Source organism: Rhamphochromis sp. 'chilingali' (genome assembly GCF_963969265.1).
Source record: "Rhamphochromis sp. 'chilingali' genome assembly, chromosome: 4".
NCBI classification, from domain to species: domain Eukaryota; kingdom Metazoa; phylum Chordata; class Actinopteri; order Cichliformes; family Cichlidae; genus Rhamphochromis; species Rhamphochromis sp. 'chilingali'.
The window spans coordinates 23,688,717-23,710,542 of NC_137948.1; the positions used below are offsets into that span (position 1 = coordinate 23,688,717).

At 39.5% G+C, this 21,826-nt stretch overlaps 1 protein-coding gene across 3 annotated transcripts; it reads left to right on the plus strand.

Moving 5' to 3' along the window:
• Positions 1-1,578: 1,578 nt before the first annotated feature.
• Positions 1,579-21,729, plus strand: acsl1a (acyl-CoA synthetase long chain family member 1a). 3 transcript variants are annotated; one of them, XM_080879712.1, is made up of 22 exons: positions 1,615-1,708; positions 8,489-8,641; positions 11,461-11,673; positions 12,141-12,255; positions 12,337-12,401; positions 12,499-12,600; positions 14,636-14,735; positions 14,865-15,040; positions 15,665-15,697; positions 15,900-15,951; positions 16,063-16,136; positions 16,867-16,944; positions 17,341-17,475; positions 17,578-17,712; positions 17,945-18,040; positions 18,126-18,198; positions 18,290-18,378; positions 19,375-19,491; positions 19,580-19,723; positions 19,839-19,940; positions 20,036-20,107; positions 20,478-21,729. In XM_080879712.1, the coding sequence occupies exons 3-22, from the start codon at positions 11,479-11,481 to the stop codon at positions 20,616-20,618; spliced, it is 2,094 nt and encodes a 697-aa protein (XP_080735838.1). In that variant the 5' UTR covers positions 1,615-1,708; positions 8,489-8,641; positions 11,461-11,478; the 3' UTR covers positions 20,619-21,729. The 3 variants fall into 3 exon arrangements, with proteins under 3 accessions (XP_080735839.1, XP_080735837.1, XP_080735838.1); XM_080879713.1 differs by lacking the exons at positions 8,489-8,641; positions 16,867-16,944 and adding an exon at positions 16,739-16,816 and having other exon boundaries at positions 1,579-1,708; XM_080879711.1 differs by lacking the exon at positions 8,489-8,641 and having other exon boundaries at positions 1,579-1,708.
• Positions 21,730-21,826: the final 97 nt, after the last annotated feature.

Sequence of the window (21,826 nt, forward strand, 5' to 3'; positions counted from 1 at the left end):
AACTATTTCACGCTTTTCAGCAGCAGAGGGATCATTTTTCCTTCCTATACTGCCTGAAAATTGGGGATTTGCTTAATAATGTGGAATATCCTTCTTTAGTAGTTTTTCCTTTAATTGGGCTCACCTGGCAAACTAATGATCATAGGTGTCCGAGATTGTTTTCAGTGATACAAAGAGTCCTGAGACATAATTCCATCCATGGGTTTAATTTAAAAAACAACTTATTTAATCTTTATGACACTTAAACACAATTTGCATAATAATTGGAACGTGGTGCGGTGCGTTGGAACAGCCGCTTTGATCTTTTGTGGGCCGAGCCAGTGCAACTGCTCTTTCTGTCAGTTTAAAGAACTTAAGTAGACTTTGACTGCACATCCAAACCCTGAGATATTTTAATATAAGAAAAGAACTACAGTTCCAATTAAAAATTCTCGTTCCAGAGTTCTTTTAACAAGATAAAGAGTTTACCTCTTTCCAAAACTAAACATGAAAAACTAGACATGAAAAAGATTTTAGATACCCCCCTCATAATTGAAACAATTTTGAAACTTAGAAAACTAAAACCCTGGTTCTAGTATTTGTTAGTTTGCTAAAGGACATGGTTATTGAGGACATCTACGAGGCTGTAAGTCGACTGCTTTCAAAAAGTTGTGTTTTTATTGTAATGCCTGTGGTGAATTTACTAAATCTGGCCTCTGACACTTGCCCTCCATACAGTAATCATTAAAAACACTAAAACCAACACAGAATTGAATAAAAACTCAACATTTTCAAACAATAAAAGTTAAACCAAAATAAGAAGATAAGCCCTGGAAGCTAACTGAAACTACACCTAATTAAAAAACAAAAAGTCAAAATGAAATAAAAATTAATTAGAAAATACAAAACTAAGATAATTGTGATTGTAACTTTATGTGTTCAAATTGTGTATGTAAGTATATTTTATGTATTCCACTAGTGGCATGTGCAGTGGGACAGTGGATATATTGGAAAAAGATGTTGAAGATGGAAAATGAGGAAAGGCAGCAGATAGAATTAGAAGACTTACATATTTGACTAATGACAAACACATGATAAATGTTCAAAGTACCCCGTTTAAGATTCAAGTGGTGATTTCTGGCTGGTGCTTGATTGTCTGGTTGTCAGGTAGTAGTTGTTAACAGGTGTTCACATAACTTCTTTGAAAAGCTTGTAATTGAGTATTTTTACATTGTTGAATTGGAACTTTTAATTTAAGGTGCCTTCAGGTGCCACCTTAAATTGACAGGACAAATGGAGCTGCAGATGTTTAGTCTATTCTTTAATCAAATGAACTCCCTAAAGGACTGACTGTATATTTTAAGTTGGGGGTGGAAATAACTTCAAATAGTCTCACTGCAGTCATTCACTAAACCTCTAAACACTATTCTCCTGAGTAGCAATTAAAAAAAAGTAAGGGTGTCTTAAAATTAGCTAGTATTCGTTAATTACTCGATTCGGATGTACCTGATTTCATTCACATGGATGTGAAACGCTCTATCGACCGTCACAACTAACTGACCAATGACCGAACGCCTCTCAGACTTTACGAAAGCAACACGTGAAGCCGCCTCTGATTGGCTGGTAGCTGCACCAGCTGAACAAAGTGTAAACCGCCACTGCCGCCCGCCGCTGCTTCTGCTGCCGCTGCTTCCTCAAGAAACGCGTTAAAGTCTGCTGCTGCAAACAGGTTAGTGCCAACATTTGACTCTTAAAAACCGAAAAAAGGCAGCGTAGCTCTGAGCTCCTCTACCGAGGCCCGTGTGCAAAAGTTAGAGCAGGATGAAGCCACCGAAAGGGCTGCTCTTATTGTTGCTTTAAATAGACCAGACCCCAGCCTCGTTTTATGTCTTTTCTCCGCATTATATCTTCGTTTCCGCTAATCTGACGATGAGCAGCATGATATTTAGTGCGTGATCAGAACGAGCTGTTCATTTTTGATGTTTGTGGGTCTGTTTATCAGCGATAAACCCGCGTGTAGGCTGAACGGACCAGCCCTCTGAAAAGAAAACAGACAGGGACACGTAGCAACAGGGATGAAAACGTCACCAACGCCTCTGATGATAATCCTTTTTCTTTTTTTTCAAAAAAACTTTTTATTTCATATGTATCATTTCTTTATTACTAACATCACTGCTGATAGTCGGTGTGAGCGTGCTACACGCGCACGTCATTGTTAAATAAAGATAAGAAGTGGACAAGGAGTAACAATGTAACTGTTATCTACTGTGGTGGCATCCCGCCAAATCACTCATAACTCCGCGTGTGTGTGTGTGTGTGTGTGTGTGTGTGTGTGTGTGTGTGTGAGAGAGAGAGAGAGTGACCAAAGTGGTCCACACCGGATAGTAGTAGCGCGTGCTGCTGTTTCCTCCAATTTCCACTCAATGTCAAAATGTTGGCTACATCTATTTTGTTTAAAATGAGAACATGGCTTTTAGTGAAGCCACCGCCGTGAACTTGAACTGTTTCTTTTTTCCGCTTTTGGAAAGTTGTAAACTTTGAGAATGAATCTGAAAACACGGATTGAGAGTTTAAAGGTTTTGTTTTTGCTTTCTGACCACAGTGTGTAGCTGTGCAGGACCAAGTTGCTGTTTTAAGGATGATGTGCTAAGCAACAGGCAGATATTCCAGGAACTTTCCATGTCCTTACCAGTGACCAGTGGAGCATATCATAGTGACACAATGTCTTTGACGTTCTCATTAGAGATCCACCATTGTAGTTTTCTTGGCCTATTCCAATTTCTGATTTTTCACCTAGTGTGACTTGCCCATAGTGATTTTTTGTGATAAAGACTTATTTAAATGTGACAGGCTTCTGTAAGTTATATACTTTTCTCTCAACACTGAAAGTAAACTGTCCTGCCCCTGGAAAAAAGTTACAAATAACGAATGAACATGAGTTGCTGTACACCCACCTTTACCTGACATATTTTACCACAACTAACAAGTGCAGCAGATTTATTTATAAAAATACATAATTTTTCTGTATTTTTATATTGTTACCAGATAACAGATCATCAACCTTTTCCCTTTTTTTTTTATTCCTCTCCCCATAACTGATCTGATCCTTTGCTCATACCGAGGCTGCTAGCCATTTTGCCTTTGTTAGCTTCTTTAAAATGTCCACGTTTAAGTGTCTTTTTAAGTTTGTTGTTTCAGATATGTTTGCAGCTTACTTTAGTAAGCTGCAAACAGTCATGTCCAACATGAGTGAAGAGTTTGCGTGGGACTATTTGCCTGTGCTGCCATGTGTGAGTAATGCATGCATGACCAGCCAGTCACCAATCCACGTTAAGAACAGTGGAAACTGTGTAATTCTGGTTCCTGGCTGGTCAATCAGTGCATCTCAATTTCTTTCTCCACAGCTATTCTGACTGGCCTGTGATTGCTGCCCCTTTGAGATGCAGATGGCCATCATTTACTCTACATTCAATTGTAGCTCTTTCATTTGCCAGCAGATACTTTATATCTTGCCTACTTGTGCTGGAGGACAACATGCATGTTCCAGATATCAAATTAAACATAAGATTGTTGAGCAGACTCACTTTCATGCATATTAGACAAATCAAGCAGGTTTAACAGCTTGTTGAAATGTGAAACATTCGTGTGTTTAGAATTAACTGCAGATATGAGAAAAACAGCAGGTTTTCCACTCAAAAGCTGGACTGTTTCTGTCATTTCCCCTCAAAGGAAAAAAATCTCTCAGACTAGAAGTCATGGACAGCTGGTAGCCGGTAGTTGGATACTTGAGTATTATGAATAAGTTCCAGCCTCTTCTATAAGAAAGAAAATGAGGTGAAAGTGAATTGAGTGCTTAGCAGTCAGTTGTTGGTGTACATCACTTTTTGGAGAGCAGCTCTGATATGTGCTTGTGTCTGAAGGCGTTTTTATGCAAACTTCCTCTAACAGGAATCTCTGGAATGCCGCCTGCTGTTTTCCTCCCATTTTAAACCCAATTTTTGAAACACTAGGTAATGCTGTTGCGGTCATGCAGGGCAGTCACATGAACAGTTACCATAAAGATGCAATCGTGTGGGCGGTTTTAGTACTCAAGTAGAGGAGGAGCTTTCATTAAAGCAAACCCAGTATGTGGCACAGCGTGGTTTGCCATGTGGCCTTTAGTCTTTCGACAGTACCAGTATCAGCCTTTCTGTCTGCTTTGGTGCTAGCAAGGTGGAAGGACTGAGCTGGATGATGTTTACACAACAATCAGCTCTGGCGTGCTGCTTTTGTGGCAGATTGCTTATAAAATAAAATAGTAGTTACATTCTTGGAAAAGATGATCCAAAATCAATAGGATCTTGGAGGATCCCCCTTTTTTTCCTCTTAGCACCTCTTTAATGAAAAAACTGCTAAATGGATTCAAGTTTGCCACAAATCCACTGACATTTCTAGCCCTCCATGTGATCTGTGTTAATTAGCACATGTTAGCAAGCACAACTATTTACCGTGTAAATAGTGCTTGCTAAACTTCAGATTGGCAGCAAATCTTAGCGATTTAAAGGATAGTGATGCAAATTAAAGCATAATGATGCTTTTGGGGTTTTATAATGTAATGTTTCACTGTGAAAGCACTATGTTAGGTTGTTTTTTTGCTTTGCCCCAATGGTGTGTCGGGAGTTGTTAAGAGTTGTGTGACCTTTGTCCTACTTAAGCGAGCTCGTCCTCCACCCTCTCTTTCCCCCTCCGCTGTGTGACCATGTGACTTGGAGTGTGTGGTTTCATCAAGGAGGTTATGACCTGCAATCTTTAGTCTGGTTGTCTTGTGCAAGGTCAGGTCATGTGTCCGAAAACCAGGGTTAAAAGTCACAGTCAGCCAGAGGATCGCAGGACATGACAGACTATAGTGAAGCCTCATACGAGTTAAAGCAGGCCTCCTGTAGCTGTGCTGGGATGTCTCTCAGTGTAATGCTGGTCATGTCAGTTGGTCTGCCACGTTGATCACATAAAAATGGGTGGAGGTCTTCTCTTCCTGTGCGCCTTTCAGAGTGCCCCTCATCTGCCACGCTAATCAGGAAAAACTGGTTTGTCAGTTGCCTTTAGGGTGTGTGAATGCCCTTGTGAATTTATACTGTATGCAAGGATATCTCATTACATCCATAAGAATATATTGACTCCTCTTTTTTTTTTTTTCTTTTAATCACTTCCTAGGCGCTGTGCTGTGCTTTATTTTCAAACTGTTGAATTACCAGTGAAGTTTTTGGTGTTTCCTCTCACCAGTGAGAAAGCTGTTGTCAAGTTTCAACACATGTTGCATTAAGCCTGGTCTCATCATGAAGAAGTGATGATATCGTGTCTCGGAGTACAAAAAAGTGTGCGCTTTAGTGAGCAATTTAAAGAGGAAAGTCTTTAACAGACCAACAATGATGAAGTGGAGCAGGCACTGATTTATAGATGCGCACGGTGATGATTTACACTGAAATACCATGCTAGTTTCTTTATCTTGGTATATCAGAAAAGAATTGTACTGTTACATATCTCAGTTAAACACAAAGTGCTTTTTAGAAGACCCTAAAATGGGCAAGATGCAGAAGATGCCCTCAGAGATCGGTTTATGATTCACTCTTCTCAGACCATTGCAACCTGACACCACACAGACTTTGCACCAAGGAGCTAGCAGGTTATAACCGTTTAATGTTCGCCTGTATGGACCTTTGTGTTGTCACATGCAACTCCATCAGGGTCAGCGTGCATGTGTGAAAATGGTTTTAGCTACTGTCAAAACCATGTGTTCTCACACAGCAGAAGCAGTGCTTCACTGACACTAACTGATGCTTTTTTATTTCTCAGCTGGACCTACTATTGACCGCATTTGGGTCTGAAAGAGGAAGCCAGTGTGGAAGTGCTTCAAACCTGCATTCTTCCTAATGGCAGGTTATGTGCGTTATGGTCCTATTTTGAGTAAAATAGACAATAAGGGGTATGCTTTAGGGAGTGGCGACTTTGGGATTAACAAGTCCCTGCCATATGAGCGTGCAGCGTCCTTGGTTTCTCAGTTAGTTCCACCGCTCACCTGTGAAGTTTGGTTTCAACAAAAGAAATTTAAACATTTATTTTAGTACAGCCATAACACAACACACGTTATTTAATTTACTTAAAAAAGACACTTACTGTTTTAGTTATACTGTATACCACCCCAGTTCATGTAAAGCTGAGAGAAAGCAGCTGACTTGTTAACATGGGATTATGTTTTATGTGTTTAAAAGCTTAATGTTTAACCCTCCTTTAATAAGGTAGTAATAATGAGATTAAACAGGTTTATCTGATGCTCAACAACTGACTAAGCAGCTCAGTATCACACTGCTTTAAGGTTTCAGATGTCTTGCATCATTCCTCTAAGAGGAACCAAAGCATTTCAGAAGAATTCAAGTATGACTGACCAACTGTGCTTTTTTTGTAGCTTCCTGACTGCGGTAAGAGTGTCTCTTATACCAAACAGCTGTAACCTGCCTGCAAGCTTGAGGCTGTTGCCAACTTATCTTCATGTTCTGTTATGTGTCAAATGAACCCACTGCCCCTCCACCTCTTTTTTCCAGTGCCTTATGTTTGTGGGGTGACTGCCGAGCTGGCTCTGCCATTGGCTCCTCATCCTCCCAGGCCAAGTATGGTTAGTGGGGGGTGGTGGTGGTGGTGGTGGGTGTAGTGGTACCTTTTGCCTCTGACAACTCTTAGCAAAGCATGACACCAGTGTCATGTGCCACTGCTGGCCATCAAACAGAAACGCGTACTCTCAGAGTAGGTCTGTAATGAACACTTGCAAAATAAGATGTGTGAAGATGTCACTCGGTCTGTGCAGCGTGTGGTTTACTGATGCAAATAATAAATTATTGAACCAAGATTGTTAAGTTATTTCTATATAAAACCAATTAAAACAAAATCAGGCTTACAAAACAATATTTTTAAAATATTAACACAACACAAAACACAATCAAATCTCCAAATTTCTTAGGTTTGTATTTTAAAATGTTAAATGATTTTATAAACTCATTCTTAATTTATTAGGTCATTTGGATCCCTGCAGGCTGTCTTGTATGGTAGGCTAGTGTAGGATTTTTGCATCAGTGTGATCTGTAAATAAAGGAGTGGATACAATGACATTGCCTTTGTACCTGAAGAAGATCAGTGTGGCATAAACACTGTAATTTAATAAAGGGGTTAGTAGTAAGCGAGACATGTGCATGAGTTACATTTAGTCATTTTTTTGGGACCTTTTTTTTCTCTGTTGCTCATTAAGGAGTTCAGAGATTTTGAACGAGTTGTTTATCAGTGTGAAACCCAACTTATGCTAATGAGGTCCTATTTTTAAATGTATACTTTACTTATGATCAACAGGTCCAGAAAAACAGCTGTAAAAACGGTGTCCCGTGAATGTTTTGAAACATGATATAAATAAAAATATGGAAGAAACACCCTTCAACCATGTTAATTTTCAGTTTGTCCATCAGAGGGCGCACTGAAATTTCCTGTTTGTTTGGATCACTACAGTTAAATAAATAACTAAAAATGTAAGAAATGTAAACAAAATCTATTTACATTCCGTGTGTCCCAAAGAAAGAAAAATATCAGCCGATATATCAGAATATCACATTTAAATCACAGAATATCGGTGATTTAAATGTGATATTCTGTATTCAGTATCAGTCTTAAAAATTAAAAATGGCTTGAACTCTTAAAATTATTCATATCCACACTGAGTTTTCTTGACTCCATGCATGTCTACATTTTAGCCTGCATGCTTCCTTTACTTTTCACAAAAATCTGCATTCACTTTGTTCAATATAGCCACAACTTATCACACTTATTCGACTCAGTCCACGATTTGCTAGAGCCAGAAGACTTTAAATCCATGTAGAAACTGTGTAATACACTAAATGTCCAGACTCACAAATAAACTCGTCTTAGTTAGCCATCATTTTTTGGAAATGTTATTTTATTCATCTTAGACACGAAGGACTCTGCACATATGGTTTGCACACATTATTTGGTGACTTTGTACATTCTGAGACGAGTGTATGTTGGTGTCGACATCTCTGCTAGATCAGGTCTGTCAACATATCTATCACACAGAATACACAGCATGACATATAATCAGTACGTACCTCTTTGTTCCACAGCTTCATTAGATTGGCTGCTCAGCAACACAAGAACTTAACACTCCGTTTGTGTAGATAAAGACAATGTGTGATAAGATACTGGTGATTCACTCTTGAATAAACATAAATAAAAATGCTCGAATCACTCAGATCAGCTTTCAGTTTGTTCTGAGCTTTTTCTAAGATTACTTTTAAGCTACTTTTACAAACAGACAAATGCACACCTGTGTTCACAAACACAAAAAGCTCACATCAGTAAAGAAACCGGCAATGAGTTTGAGTTACCCGTTAGCTAAACAGTACCTCAGTGAGTGACTTGTGTGGTGTGTCGTGTGTGTGTGTGTGTGTGTGTGTGTGTGTGTGTTTCTGTTTGAAAGGGGCGTGTTTCTGCTATTCATAGTTGTGAGAACTTCAGAGGTCTATTAGAGGTCAGTCTGAGTCCTTCTAATAGCAACTGCAGCAGCACAGGGCCTTTCAAATATCCACTGTGGCCACGGTCTCGACCTTTCTTCAGACACACGCTGTGAGCAGTGAGTAAAGAGATTGATTTTTATTTCTGCCTGTCAATAATCAGTGCTTAGATTTGTGAAAATGTACCTAGCTGCACTTAAGGTTGTCCTTGAGGTGATTTGAAAGAGATGTTATTGCTGCTTCTCTTTTTTATGGTGTTTAAAAATACAGTTTAATTTAACGTTTATGATTTCGGAACCTTTTTTTTTCCTTCCGAGAGGATAAACGGATCCGAACACTTGTAATGAATGTAGCCTTTACTTTGTGGTTTGTTCTTCAATATAAAAATTCTCATCTCAGCTCAGTTTACAGTAGTTATTTGTCATTTAACATGTGTATATATAAATTTAATTGAATCCACAATTATAAGTCAATGACAGCGTCACTGCAGAACTTTGTGCCAGTTGGCAGTGGTTCCATTTGTCACAGGTTTGTTGATAATAATAGAAGTAGGTGAAAAGTCAATTGTTGTTGCTGCTCGCTCATTTACCCCACAGAGGTCAAAAGAGTTAAACAAAGTTCATGTGCTTCCAGCCGCCCAGGCTGATTTAAAAAAAAAAAAAAAAATGTGAGCTGCACAGAAGGCAGCGTGAGAAGTTGTAGCTCTAAATGATTATTTAATGTGCTGCTTCCATATTAACTCGTAATAATTAAAAAAATTCTAGTTGACTATTTTAGTGAATTTAAATAGCTTTTTCCTTCTTCGGGCTTCTCTTATTTCATTTAACATGTCATTAAAAAAACAGGCATTCAGCCTACTTGTGACTCACTTTTATTGTTGTATGAATATTTTATTAGAATAGAGCCATATGTCCATGAGAGTGAAGAGCGAGCCCAGCCCAGTGAGCTCATTTCTAAACCGTCCAAAGCAGAAAGCTTCTCTTCCTTTTGTTCAGCATCTGCGGTCGCCCATCTTGTTATATTTCCACTGAGGTTTGTGATCAGGAAATGTGTCAGGAGTCATTTTTATTTCCCATGTCCTTGTTGTCAAATGCACAGCTGTTGAATGGGATAGCACATCCTCTTCTTTTTCTTCTATTAACAACATCAGTTAAAAAAAAAAAAAATTCACCTGCACAATTTAAAAGACAAAGATAACAAATAACACAGTGCAGCAGGGGATAAAGTTGACCTTGAAGCTGCCATCTATTTCATATATGAAAAAATATCATTGTTATGGAAAAACACAACATTTGCACACAATAAATGATCTGACTACATAAAATGAATGTCAGATTACTGAAATGTTTTCAAATGAAGTAGAAGAACTGTGGAAAATTACCTCTGCAAGGGAGGAAGTTAGGAAATAAAGCTGAGTAATCATGTACCTGTGAGGTGACATTAAAGTGAGTCTGCTTAGGGAGATTTCCTTTGCTAGAATATAACTTATAAATAAAGGCACATACTAGATGGATATTGACGTCATAAATAGCAGAAATCTTAAGCTTCCAAATAAAGGAACAGATGCGATATATGACTGAACACGATGCAGTCCTAACAAAACACTTCTGTAAGAGTTCTGCAGAGAGCAGCAGGAAACGTACTCGCTCAAACTACATTACAAAAGGAAAGATGGGGATAAATGAAACTATTAATCATTAAGGAAACTGGTTTTAAGTGCAAGATGGCTAACCCTCCTCATTGTATCAGTGGATTTGTTGATTTTTCTGCTAACCCAGCCAGTATGCTTTTTCAAGCGCTTATCAACCATAATTCCCAGGAGCTGATATTTGCGGCATTTCAACAAACGTGATTATAATTTTTGATTATTTTTATATATATATATATATATATATATATATATATAAATAATTATAAATAAAAATCTTGATGTTTTAAACACAAACGTAATTACGTATTTTCATTTTCCAGTCTTCAGTATTCACATTCACTGAAAGAAATATTCACATTTACATCCAATGTTTGACTCATTGTAAGTCTGGTACTCAGATTTTTAAACCACAGAAGAAGAAAAAAAACAGTTGCAGTGAAGAGTTGGTTCATTACTGAATCACTGAGCTGTGCTGCTGCTCCATCTCTGCGGTGAGCCTCGGATGATTCACTTATAGTTTATCCTTGAAGCTTTTATTTTGCGCAGTACGTTTTTGTGTTAACGCGTCAGTTTGCCAGAAATAGGTGTTTGTGTCAGAGAAAAGTGAAAGCTGTAGACGTGATATAGTCCTTTTAAAAACATTTGGCTTTTGAGATCGTGTTACAGCAGTTTTACAGCAAATATTAATGTCAAACCTGAGATCACTAGGCTGGGTCGGGATTCATGTGTAGCTAACAGAAGGTTTATAGGGTAAATCATGCCTGTTTTTTAAGCTGATGCTTTAGTTTTATAGAGTACATTTCTGTATGTGTTCCTGTTGTAATGTGAAGGTCAGAATGTATTATTAAAACAACGGTTTAGCCTGGTTTGTTTGATTCCTTATAGCCTCAGAAAAGAGTCTGGCCCTTTAAACATGTTGCATGATGAGAAATGATAAATATTACCCTGGAGCCTACAGGTGGATGGCAGGGTGGTGTAGGTTGGAAAAGCAGCAGCACTAACGTGTCTGAGGGACAGATGGCAGATTTCTTTACAGCTAAAACAAACCACAAAACCAGGGCCTGTGTTTCGAACATGATGTGAGAAAAGTGAGGCCATGAAACTGTTCAGTTTGAGTTGCCAGCATCAAGTAGCTTCAGGCTCTTTACAGAATTTCACTAAATGGAAAAAGTTCCTATTACAGTCATATTATGTGCTAAATATTTCACTTCTCCACACAAGTCTCTGAGCTAAATTAAAACTAAAACTTGAGACCAATGACATTTATTGTTTTCTGTTTTTCTGCAGGTTCACTGCAAAACGACCATGCAGGCTCAGGAGGTCCTGAGACAGCTGCGGATTCCCGAGCTGGATGACTTTCGGCAGTACGTCCGAGGCTTTCCCACCAACGCCCTCATGGGTATGGGTGCCTTCGCGGCCATCACCACCTACTGGTTTGCCACCCGTCCAAAAGCCCTCAAACCACCCTGTGATCTTGGACTGCAGTCAGTGGAGTTACCAGTGAGTGATCTCTTTTTTTTTTTTTTTTTTTTTTTTCCCTCCAGTTAAACTCTCTGGATTTAGGTTTCGGTTTTACGGTCATATTTGTTAGTGGAATTTCCGAGGTTTGATCCCTTTTACAGTGACGCTGGGCAAAAAGCACTGAACAGTTGACTTCATTCACTGGAAATGTTAATGGATTTTCTCCACAAACTCAATCACAGCTGGCGTTAGTGTCAGTTTTAGGAGTTACAAGCCATGACTTCATCACTTCCTGTTACATTAAAAGTACTAAAATGTTTTTCACACAGTCACTGTTGGTGCTGCTGATGAACGGGGCCTCATTGAATGTTGTTTTATTATTTCAGGGTGCACAATGTTGTCACTTGTAGCCCAGTCTTTGCATTGGAGCTCATGAGTAGATAAACGTGTTAAGGGATCATGGCGAGTTTGCTAATTATTAGTTAATGAACTCTGTTTCCTTGCAGGGTGGTGAGCGTGCGAGAAGATCGGTGTTGTGCGAAGACGGCTCTTACCTGACACACTACTACGACGATGCACGCACGTTATACGAGGTGTTTCTACGAGGGCTCAGAGTATCAAGTCAGTGTCTCTCTTGTACTTGCTAAATGTGAGAAATCCCCAAAGACGCTGATGTTGGATAAACGTTTCTTTCTTTTGCAGATAATGGACCTTGTCTAGGATCGAGGAAACCAAACCAGCCATATGAATGGCAGACTTATAAAGAGGTTAGATGGGCACCACGGACATGCCAGTGTGGGATTTTACAACCATCAAAGTGGGAATTTATTTTAAAAACTGGATTTAATTTTATTTTTTGCACAGGTAATAGATAGAGGAGAATGCATCGGCTCCGCCCTCCTTCACAGAGGACACTCTCACACAGGAGACAAATTCATCGGCATCTTCTCTCAGAACAGACCAGAGGTAAAACTTACGTCATCCTCTCATTAGAGCTGGGCGATATGAGATTTTTTCATATCACGATATGTTTTTTTCATTTCAGGCGATAACGATATCTATCACGATATAAGCCAAATAACTATATTTGTAAGATTTAAATGTGCCGTTGCTCACAAGTAAAATGTGAAATAATCAGCAGCTTGTTTTTAAATATTTATTTCCCATAATAAGTTCAACAGGGTAGATGTACTTAAGGAACATGAGACTTTTTCAGATAAATAAAGGCAAATATTGCAAACTACACAAAAGGCAGCCGCTAAAGCGTTTAAGTTTCAAAATAGAACAAACGAAACAGACTAAATTGTCAATTCCACTTAGAAATAAAGTATTAATTCTAAAAATAAATCTTAGTTTGTTTTACAGAAGAACAGACAAAACTGACTAACTTTTGTCAATATCAAGTAAACTGAGAACTAAAAGGAAATTCTCAATCTCTCCTTGTTGTATAGCTGAGCTTTTCAAACAGTTTTAACAGTTACTTTAGTCTGACAAAAGCCGAATGACGAATTAGCGCTTCCAGTCAGAGACTGAGGCTACGTCCACACGTACACGGGTATTTTTGAAAACGGAGATTTTCCGTTTTCGTTTTAAAAAATAATCCCGTCCACACATAAAGGGAGAAATGAAAGAAAACGCTGCTATGAACATGCCAAAGCAGCAGGTGGCGCTAGATTCCTAACCGTGCCGAAATGTTGGCCAATCAGAAGTCTAGAAGCCTCGGTGGGAAAAAGTAAACAAAGCTGGGGCATAGAAGCAGAACCGAGTCGTATGTGTGGAGGGACAGTAACTGTGTGTATATGTAAGCATTTAAACACTACAGAGAGTAGAATTAACAGTATTGTAGAAATTCATTTCACCGAAACAATAACGTGGCGCACAGTGTGACGCATGCACCAGTTTATTGTATTTCCAGACTTGCTTTCGGCACAATTTACAGTGCACGCTACTCTGTTTTTTGTCAGACTTGAAATAGCCGAAATACCTTCACGCTACGGAACTTCTATGGCTCTTCCGTTCGACAATCTCTCCGGCGTTGGAACCATCGTCTGTTTTCTCTTCGGTCACGCTCGGTTGATTTTTCTAGTCGGCACACTCATTTCCTCCATTATGCGCTGGCTCCATTACCCGCTGGCTGCTTCCCAAACAAACACACGTGCGGCTTGGCACTTGTGCTGTACGTAACAAGTCACGCGACGTGACGCTGCGGCTGTGATTGGTTCGGCTCTGCGCTACTTAATTTGGATTGGCTGACCTTTTTTTTTTTTTTTTTTTTTTTTTTTTTTTTTTTTTTTGAGGACAAGAGCGGCGAGGTCTATCGCGATAGCTTAATTTCTCTATCGAGTAAAAGTTATATCGCGATACATATCGTTATCGTTCTATCGCCCAGCTCTACCTCTCATGTTATCCTACGGTGTTTCTGTTATCACTAACCACAAGCTAACTGCATTCCTGCGTTACAAGGGCAGATTAAAAGGGTAAATTTATACTGCGGACACTCCTCTTTAACTGAGGAGATATTTGTTTGGTAATTTCATAGTAGATCAGCAGTTTCTGAAATACTGAGATCAGCCCGTCTGGTACTAACAACCATTTCATGCTCAGAGTCATGATGCTCATGTTGAACTTGAGTAGGTCATCTTGACCATGTCTGTAGACATAAAAGCAGGTTGCTACCCTGTAATTTGCTGATTTACATTAATGAGCAGCTGAACAGGTGATCCTTGCAAAGTGTCTGGTTTAGTGTAGACACACTGCACACTTCTGATGGGAGACCTGGTAGAAAGAGTTAGGTAATGACTAATTCATCCATCTGACATAAATACTGTTTGAAGCTGTTATATTGTTAGTCAAAAGGTGTATCAGATATTGAACTCTTTCCAAATTTTCCATTAAGATCTCTGTGACATAAATGATTCTTGTAGCATTACCAAGTTGTTTATTGTTCTTTTTCCTTTTTTTCCACGGCTGAACTCAAATGAATGATACTGTTTCTGTGCAGTGGACCATTACAGAGCTCGCCTGTTACACGTACTCCTTGGTGGCTGTCCCGCTGTATGACACACTCGGCGCTGAAGCCATTGACTACATTATTGATAGAGGTATAAAAAAGGGCACCATCTCACACTAACCACATATCGCCTGCAGCACTGTCAGAGTGCTTTATAAATCAAGGGCCGTGACGATGGAAGATTAAATTAATGGTTCGCTTGGCGCCGTCTGTTTCACAGCCGACATCTCAACGGTGATCTGTGATGTCCCTGAAAAGGCCCGGATGATTCTGGATTGTGTCAGCGGAAAAGCACGAGCGGTGAAGATGATTATTCTCATCGAGGCGTTTGACAGCGACCTGGTGACCCGCGCAAAGGAGAACGGCATCGAGATCCTGAGTTTAAAGGAGCTGGAGGTGAGAATAAGAATCGGATTTGTCATTTTTGAGTTTCACAAATGTTCATTCTTGATGTGCAGAGCAAATTGTGTCATCTTCTGTGTTATGTCTGCACTATAGAGAGTAGTCCCCAGAAAGTTGATTCTGTTCATCTTGACGTAGATTGTCACTGGGAGGAACGTTTCGTCACTCATCCAAGTGACTTCTTCAGTCCCAGCTGACTGTAGGTTTCTTCAACCTTATGAACAGTACATAATGGCATAATGCTCTTTGATTAATTCTTATGACCATTTTCATATTATTGATCAAGAAACTGACCTCACAGCCGATTCTTCAACAGTGGTGCTATTTTCAGTCATTATGCAAATATACTGTTTATAAGGTTGAAGAAACCTGCAGTCAGCTGAGACTGAGTAATGCCTTACCGGGATGATTAAGCATGCATCAAGACACTGTTGAATAGAACTGTAATTTTGTTGCATGCATGTAAAAATGACTGTGAAGGCGACTCTGGTTCGAATATTTCAGCCTGTTTCTGTTTGTGTTTTTGAAACCATCCAGCCGTGTTCGAGCTAAGTAGAAATCAGACCCTTATCAGGACTTCCTGCAGATGTACTAATTTTTGTACATTTTTGTTTCCAGGCCTTGGGTAAAGCTAACCTCAAGCAACCAGTGGTGAGTAGGAACAGCACGCCATCTTTATCTGATCTACTGACAACATGAGTTTTTTTTAAAGGCTCTTCTTTTAGACTAAATTACTCCAGTGAGAGTCATTGGTGAAACTTCGATGAATTTGCTTGATCAACTGGTGTCCATCTTAAAAAAAAAAAAGTATTTTAAATGTAATAGACGTATCAGTGTTGCTCTGTGATTACAGCCTCCCAAACCAAATGACCAGGCTCTTATCTGCTTTACCTCTGGAACAACAGGTGAGTACGGGGTTGTTATTGCGTTAACATTTCAGAAATGTTATGTTTTTATGTTATATATCATCATAATTGTTTTTTATTGTGTTTGTTTTGCTTAAACTTTACTTTCAGGATACCCAAAAGGTGCAATGATTTCTCATGAAAACGTAGTCTGCAACACTGGTGCTTTCATTAAATTGACCAAGGTAAACAAACCCACCCACCGGCACTCTAATATTTTCAATTGGTTGATCTCACTGAAACCTTTCCAAACAATAATAACACAGAGGCTCTGGGTCGCCTTCAGGTTGTCATCAGACTGTAAGAAATCATGTATCCTCTTTTTTTTCATGTACTCCTTTAAAGATGCGATAAATGAACATCAAAGATGAGAAAGAAAGGCAACACCTGATTTAAAAAAAAAAAAAAAAAAGAAGCATTAAGTCTCAGTTCTTAATTAAGTTAAATGGCGTTTTGAAGTACACCACCTGTTGTATAACGAATGTAAAGGTAGATTATAGAAAAACAAACCATGTCATTGAATTTATTTGCTAAATGTAATAAAAAAGCCAAAATCTTCATCCATCTTTGTAGAAGCTGATTCGGAACAGTTCAATCAAACATTTTCTTTTGTTCTCATACGTTTTTTTTTCTACGTCAGATGGAAAAAAACATGAAGCTGACTCATGGCTCTAATATCCCTGTCTGGCCCCTGTTGCCTCTCCTTGATTCCTCTTTGTATTTTCCTCTGTCCGTCTGTCTTGCTCCCTCGTCTGTCCCGTCCTGTGTGGTCTCGTGCGTCGTCTAGGAAACACTGAAGCCCACAAGTAAAGATGTGGTCATCTCCTTCCTGCCTTTGGCCCATATGTTTGAGCGTGTAGTGGAGGTAAAGTACAGAGTGCTTCACCTGCATGTGTTTTGTGTGTTCCTCTGCAGGTAAACTGCATGCTGAACGCCAATGACATTCACGTATCCTATCTCCCTCTAGCTCACATGTTTGAGAGGGTTGTGGAGGTATGTTGCTTACCTTAAGATGCACAATGAATTTATCAGTGGAGGTAATATTTAGGAGTCAGCAGAGAAGGACTGCTAGTATAATGTTTGTGAGACATGAGATGTGAGACCCCTTAATGCCTAGCGTATAGTATTTGATACATGTGTTTTTGAGTTTTATCAGCAGTGTGAATTATACAATTAAAGGTTTAAAATTTGTGCACTCCTTCATGTTTTCCACAGTTGTCCAGTAGGTCAGATTAGAGTCTTTGGCAGACCGATTCTGGCCCTTGTGCCTTACATGTGACTCCCCCGCCTTAGTGTGTTTAGATGCAGCATTAGTGCCCTCGTGTGGTCAAAAATATCATTTTTAATTTGTCAAAGTTGGAATGAGCAGCATCTTTTCCCCTCCATCAGTATGTCGTACTCGTCCACGGGGCTCGAATCGGCTACTTCCAAGGGGACATTCGACTCTTGATGGATGATCTGAAAACACTCCAGCCAACAGTTTTCCCTGTTGTCCCCCGCCTCCTCAACCGCATGTTTGACAAGGTCAGTTTATGCTGTTTATGTGCTTTTGTGGTCAGAAGTGCCGTTTCTCTGGTCTGCTGCTTTGCACGAAACACGATTTGGATATTTCTCATTGCTCTGCAGGTTTTTGGTCAAGCCAACACGCCACTGAAAAGATGGCTGCTTGATTTTGCCTTCAGAAGGAAAGAGGCGGAGCTTAAAAATGGAGTGGTCCGAAAAGACAGCATGTGGGACACACTCATCTTCAAGAAAGTGCAGGTAAACACGAAACACTTTAAAGCACTTGGAGATGTTACGTGCCACCTAACAATCTTTCAAAGAGCACGTACACTAAAGAGGAACAAAGACACAAAATGGATAAACACGCCCACACATTTGACCTTTTCGTCAAAATTATTTTGTTAAATGAATCTGCAGCGGTTTTTGTGTTGCATAATAAATTAGTTTTGAGTTGACATTTTGGAGCTTTCATGTTTGTTTTGCACTGTAGGCGAGCCTCGGCGGCCGTGTGAGACTCATGATTACAGGAGCAGCCCCGGTATCCCCGACCATCCTGACTTTCCTGAGAGCTGCTCTCGGCTGTCAGGTGAGCCACATTCACAGTCATCTCATCTGTAATTTTTTTTAATACTTTGTTTATGAATATCATTAATAACGTAAACGTTTTCCAGTTTTATGAAGGTTACGGTCAGACTGAATGCACAGCTGGCTGTACCATGTCGATGCCTGGGGACTGGTCAGCAGGTAAAATATAAGACTTTCACTAAATTTAGCAATTTGTAGACACAGTGATGCTTGTAAGAATGAAACGACACTATGACTGCTCTGTCATCAGGTCACGTTGGGCCTCCTCTGCCCTGCAATGCTGTTAAACTGGTGGATGTGGCAGAAATGAATTATCTGGCAGCCAATGGAGAGGGAGAGGTGAGGAATAGGATTCGTCGAATGCATACGGCCATTACGGAGACTTGCAGTCAGTTTTCACACAACCATACATCCCTGTAGAAAAAAGTACTGCTTACTGCTTCTATAGGAATTAAGAGCAGCCAGGTGGTGATATACAACTGATCATCAGAAGGGTGTGAGCACCTCTGTGACACACAGCATAATTAAAAAAAAAAAAAAAAAGACTGAACAGGCTCGGCTTGTTTTAGAAGGGTTGCCAAGACCAGGCAGCTTCTCCTTTCCTTTAAAAAGAACATGTCGGGTTTGCAAAGTTGCATCTGAACAAGTCGTGAGATCAAACTGTTTGCTCACAATGCACAGCTTCATGTTTGGGGCAAAGCCACACACAGCATATCAGCACAAACACTTCATACCAGGTGTCAGCACGGTGGTGGAGGGGTGATGACTTGCACTTGTTTTGCTAAAGTCAAATGTGAGCCCATCTGTCTGACAGCTGAAGCTCGTCTTTTTTTCTTGGTACATGGCTGTGAGCAGATTTCTAGAGGCCAAAACTGAATTTATTGTTTTAATAACATGAACTTTGTGTAACAGGATCCAGAATTTATTTATTTATTTTTTTTAAAGAAAAAGAAGCAAAAACGCGACACAGAATTTAAATGCAAAACTATTATAAACATATTAAAGAACCACAATATGTATTTAAGTGACACATTTCTTCTATAAAACTAACATGGAAATTGTATTATTTTGAAACTAGCCTCAGTGTCCTGAGGTTTACATTATCCTCATACATTTTTAATTCAATATTCTACCACATAATTAGAAGCTTGCCTTAGATACAACAAAAGGAAACCCTTTAAAGGAGAGGCTGTCCTTTAACATTTGAAATCAATGTTGGCTTCAAACGGGGACGTGAGCGAGAAACTATTTGTAAAAACAAAATGTAGCGGGGTTGATATAAAAACAAGAACAACAAACCAAACAGCTTCTTATTTATAATCTCGGTTGTTGTAGGTGTGCGTCAAAGGACCAAATGTATTCCAGGGATACCTGAAAGATCCTGACAGAACAGCTGAGGCTATTGATAAGGATGGATGGCTGCACACTGGTGACATTGGGAAATGGCTTCCTGTGAGTAAAACGGGCTGAGTGGTGATGCGAATGGTGATGATCACTGTGCATAAACCTAAACTTACATTGCTCTTGTGGTTCCCTGCAGAATGGCACTCTGAAGGTTATTGACAGAAAGAAACACATTTTTAAGCTGGCACAGGGAGAGTACATCGCCCCGGAGAAAATTGAAAACATCTATGTTCGCAGCGACCCCGTGACCCAGGTGTTTGTTCATGGTGACAGCTTACAGGTAAGGCTTAAATCTCAGACTTTTGTTTCTTTTTTTTTCTTTTTTTTTTTTAAATCTACACAAATAGTCTGTCTGAAGCATTTGATTCTCATCTGGTCCATGTTGTCTTTTAAAGGCATGCCTGGTGGGGATAGTGGTGCCCGATCCTGACTTCTTACCTATTTGGGCCAAGAAAAAAGGGTTTGAAGGCTCTTACTCTGAGCTGTGTGACAACAAGGTCCGATTTATTACTATCAGCAATCTGAACGTGGACTCTCACTCTGTATGCCTGTGTAACATCTTCTGACCTTTTTTTTTTGCTTTTGCTTTTAGGATGTGAAGAAGGCAATTCTGGAGGACATCTTGAATTTGGGCAAAGAAACGGGACTCAAGTCTTTTGAACAGGTGACTGGTCCTGTCTAACTTCAAGCACAGCCAGTGCTTCCCACAAACAGACTTCATTTGAACTGAATGTCCACTGAAGTAAATTTGGAAAATAATTTTAGTTTTTCCACTCAAGGAAAATATTGCCAGGAAATTAATGGTGCACAATCACTTTGGTTTTATTTTGAAAGATCCAAACATGTCACTGTGACTGTGCTAATCTCTCATCTTTTTTTACATGAAAAAGCACGAGTGAGTCTCTTTCTGGTTTCAGTGCAAGATTTACACTTCAGAGACCCAGAATTTTGCAATATATGCATCCTTAAAAATTATTTGCAGCAATACTTAAGTCAATGTTTGCTCTGTCATTTATCTTTTTTCCCCTCTGCAGGTGAGGGACATTGTGTTACATCCCGAGATGTTCTCTATCCAGAACGGTCTGCTGACTCCAACCCTGAAAGCCAAGAGGACTGAGCTTCGGAGCCACTTCAGAGAACAGATCGATGAACTCTATGCCAAAATTAAGATGTAAGCCAAGTTCAAGGAGTATTATAGGGAAGCCATTCAGAGACAGCCAGAACCAAACAGTGTGCTGAGGGAATCCGTCTCACTTTCTCTGCAAGTGACAATCTTAACAGTTATATGGGGGAAAAGCTTTCAGGATAATTGGATAATGAATTTTAAAAGTGCATTTTATCCCCACTTTGATCAATAATTACACAGATCCATTATCCCAGCTAACACTGGCTAACTGGCAAAGAGATCCGCAGAACCCGCACCAAGTTTCTTGTGTAGTTTATCCAAGAATAAGGGTTAAAATGGCACAGAGGAAGTTTGACTTCTGCTTTTATGTATGACAACTTCACGGTCAGAAAGGTGAATCCTGAAAACATTTCTGCTAGTTTTATTCGTGAGAGCAACAAGAGAAAATCTTTGAAAATACTTCTACAACAGTGACAGATATTAACTATTTATATGCCATGGCATTTCATGCTTTGGTTATCTATTTAAGGGGATATTTAATATCATCTTTTTGTAAATAGTGTATCTGCTGGAAAATTTGTGTACAGGGTACCATGCCAGATACTCTGTAGCTTCCCTGCATTCCCATATTTCTCAGTGCTGCCGGCTGAAGGACTTTGATGAGGTTTTTGGTTAACAGCCTACTGAAAATCATGTTGGTTCACAGATTTTGGGCTTTTGTTTTTGGTGTTATTTTTAAATGTTGCATGTAACATATTCACTGTTGCTTTCTAAATGCCTGACATTGCATTGCCAAAAGCTGAGGAATGAAGCTGCACAACCATCGTTTGTATATTCTGCAAGTATTTGGGGTAAAAATAGTAACAGTGATTTTTATCGTTGATCAAACAGTTTCCATGTCCTTTGCAAAATCAGCAGTCTTCATTTCAGCCATTTGAAAAAAAATTTGTTTGTTTTTTGTGAATGCCGGTTTTCTGACTGATGAATGATCGTGATGTACATCCAATCGTGTCAAAGACCTCTTAACAGCACAAGCTGTACTGTTTAGTTGGTTTTTTTTTAATGACTTGTGATCTCAAAAAGGGAGAACGGTCCAGTTTTGTGCTATAATGGAAAGTGTATCTGTCAAATGTACCAAATAAACACAACATGGTCGTGCAGTTGTTAGCACTGTCACCTCATAGCAAAAAGGTCCTCCATGCTGCCATTCGGTGTGGTATTTGTGTGTGTTCTGTCCAGGTACTTCCAGGGAGTGTT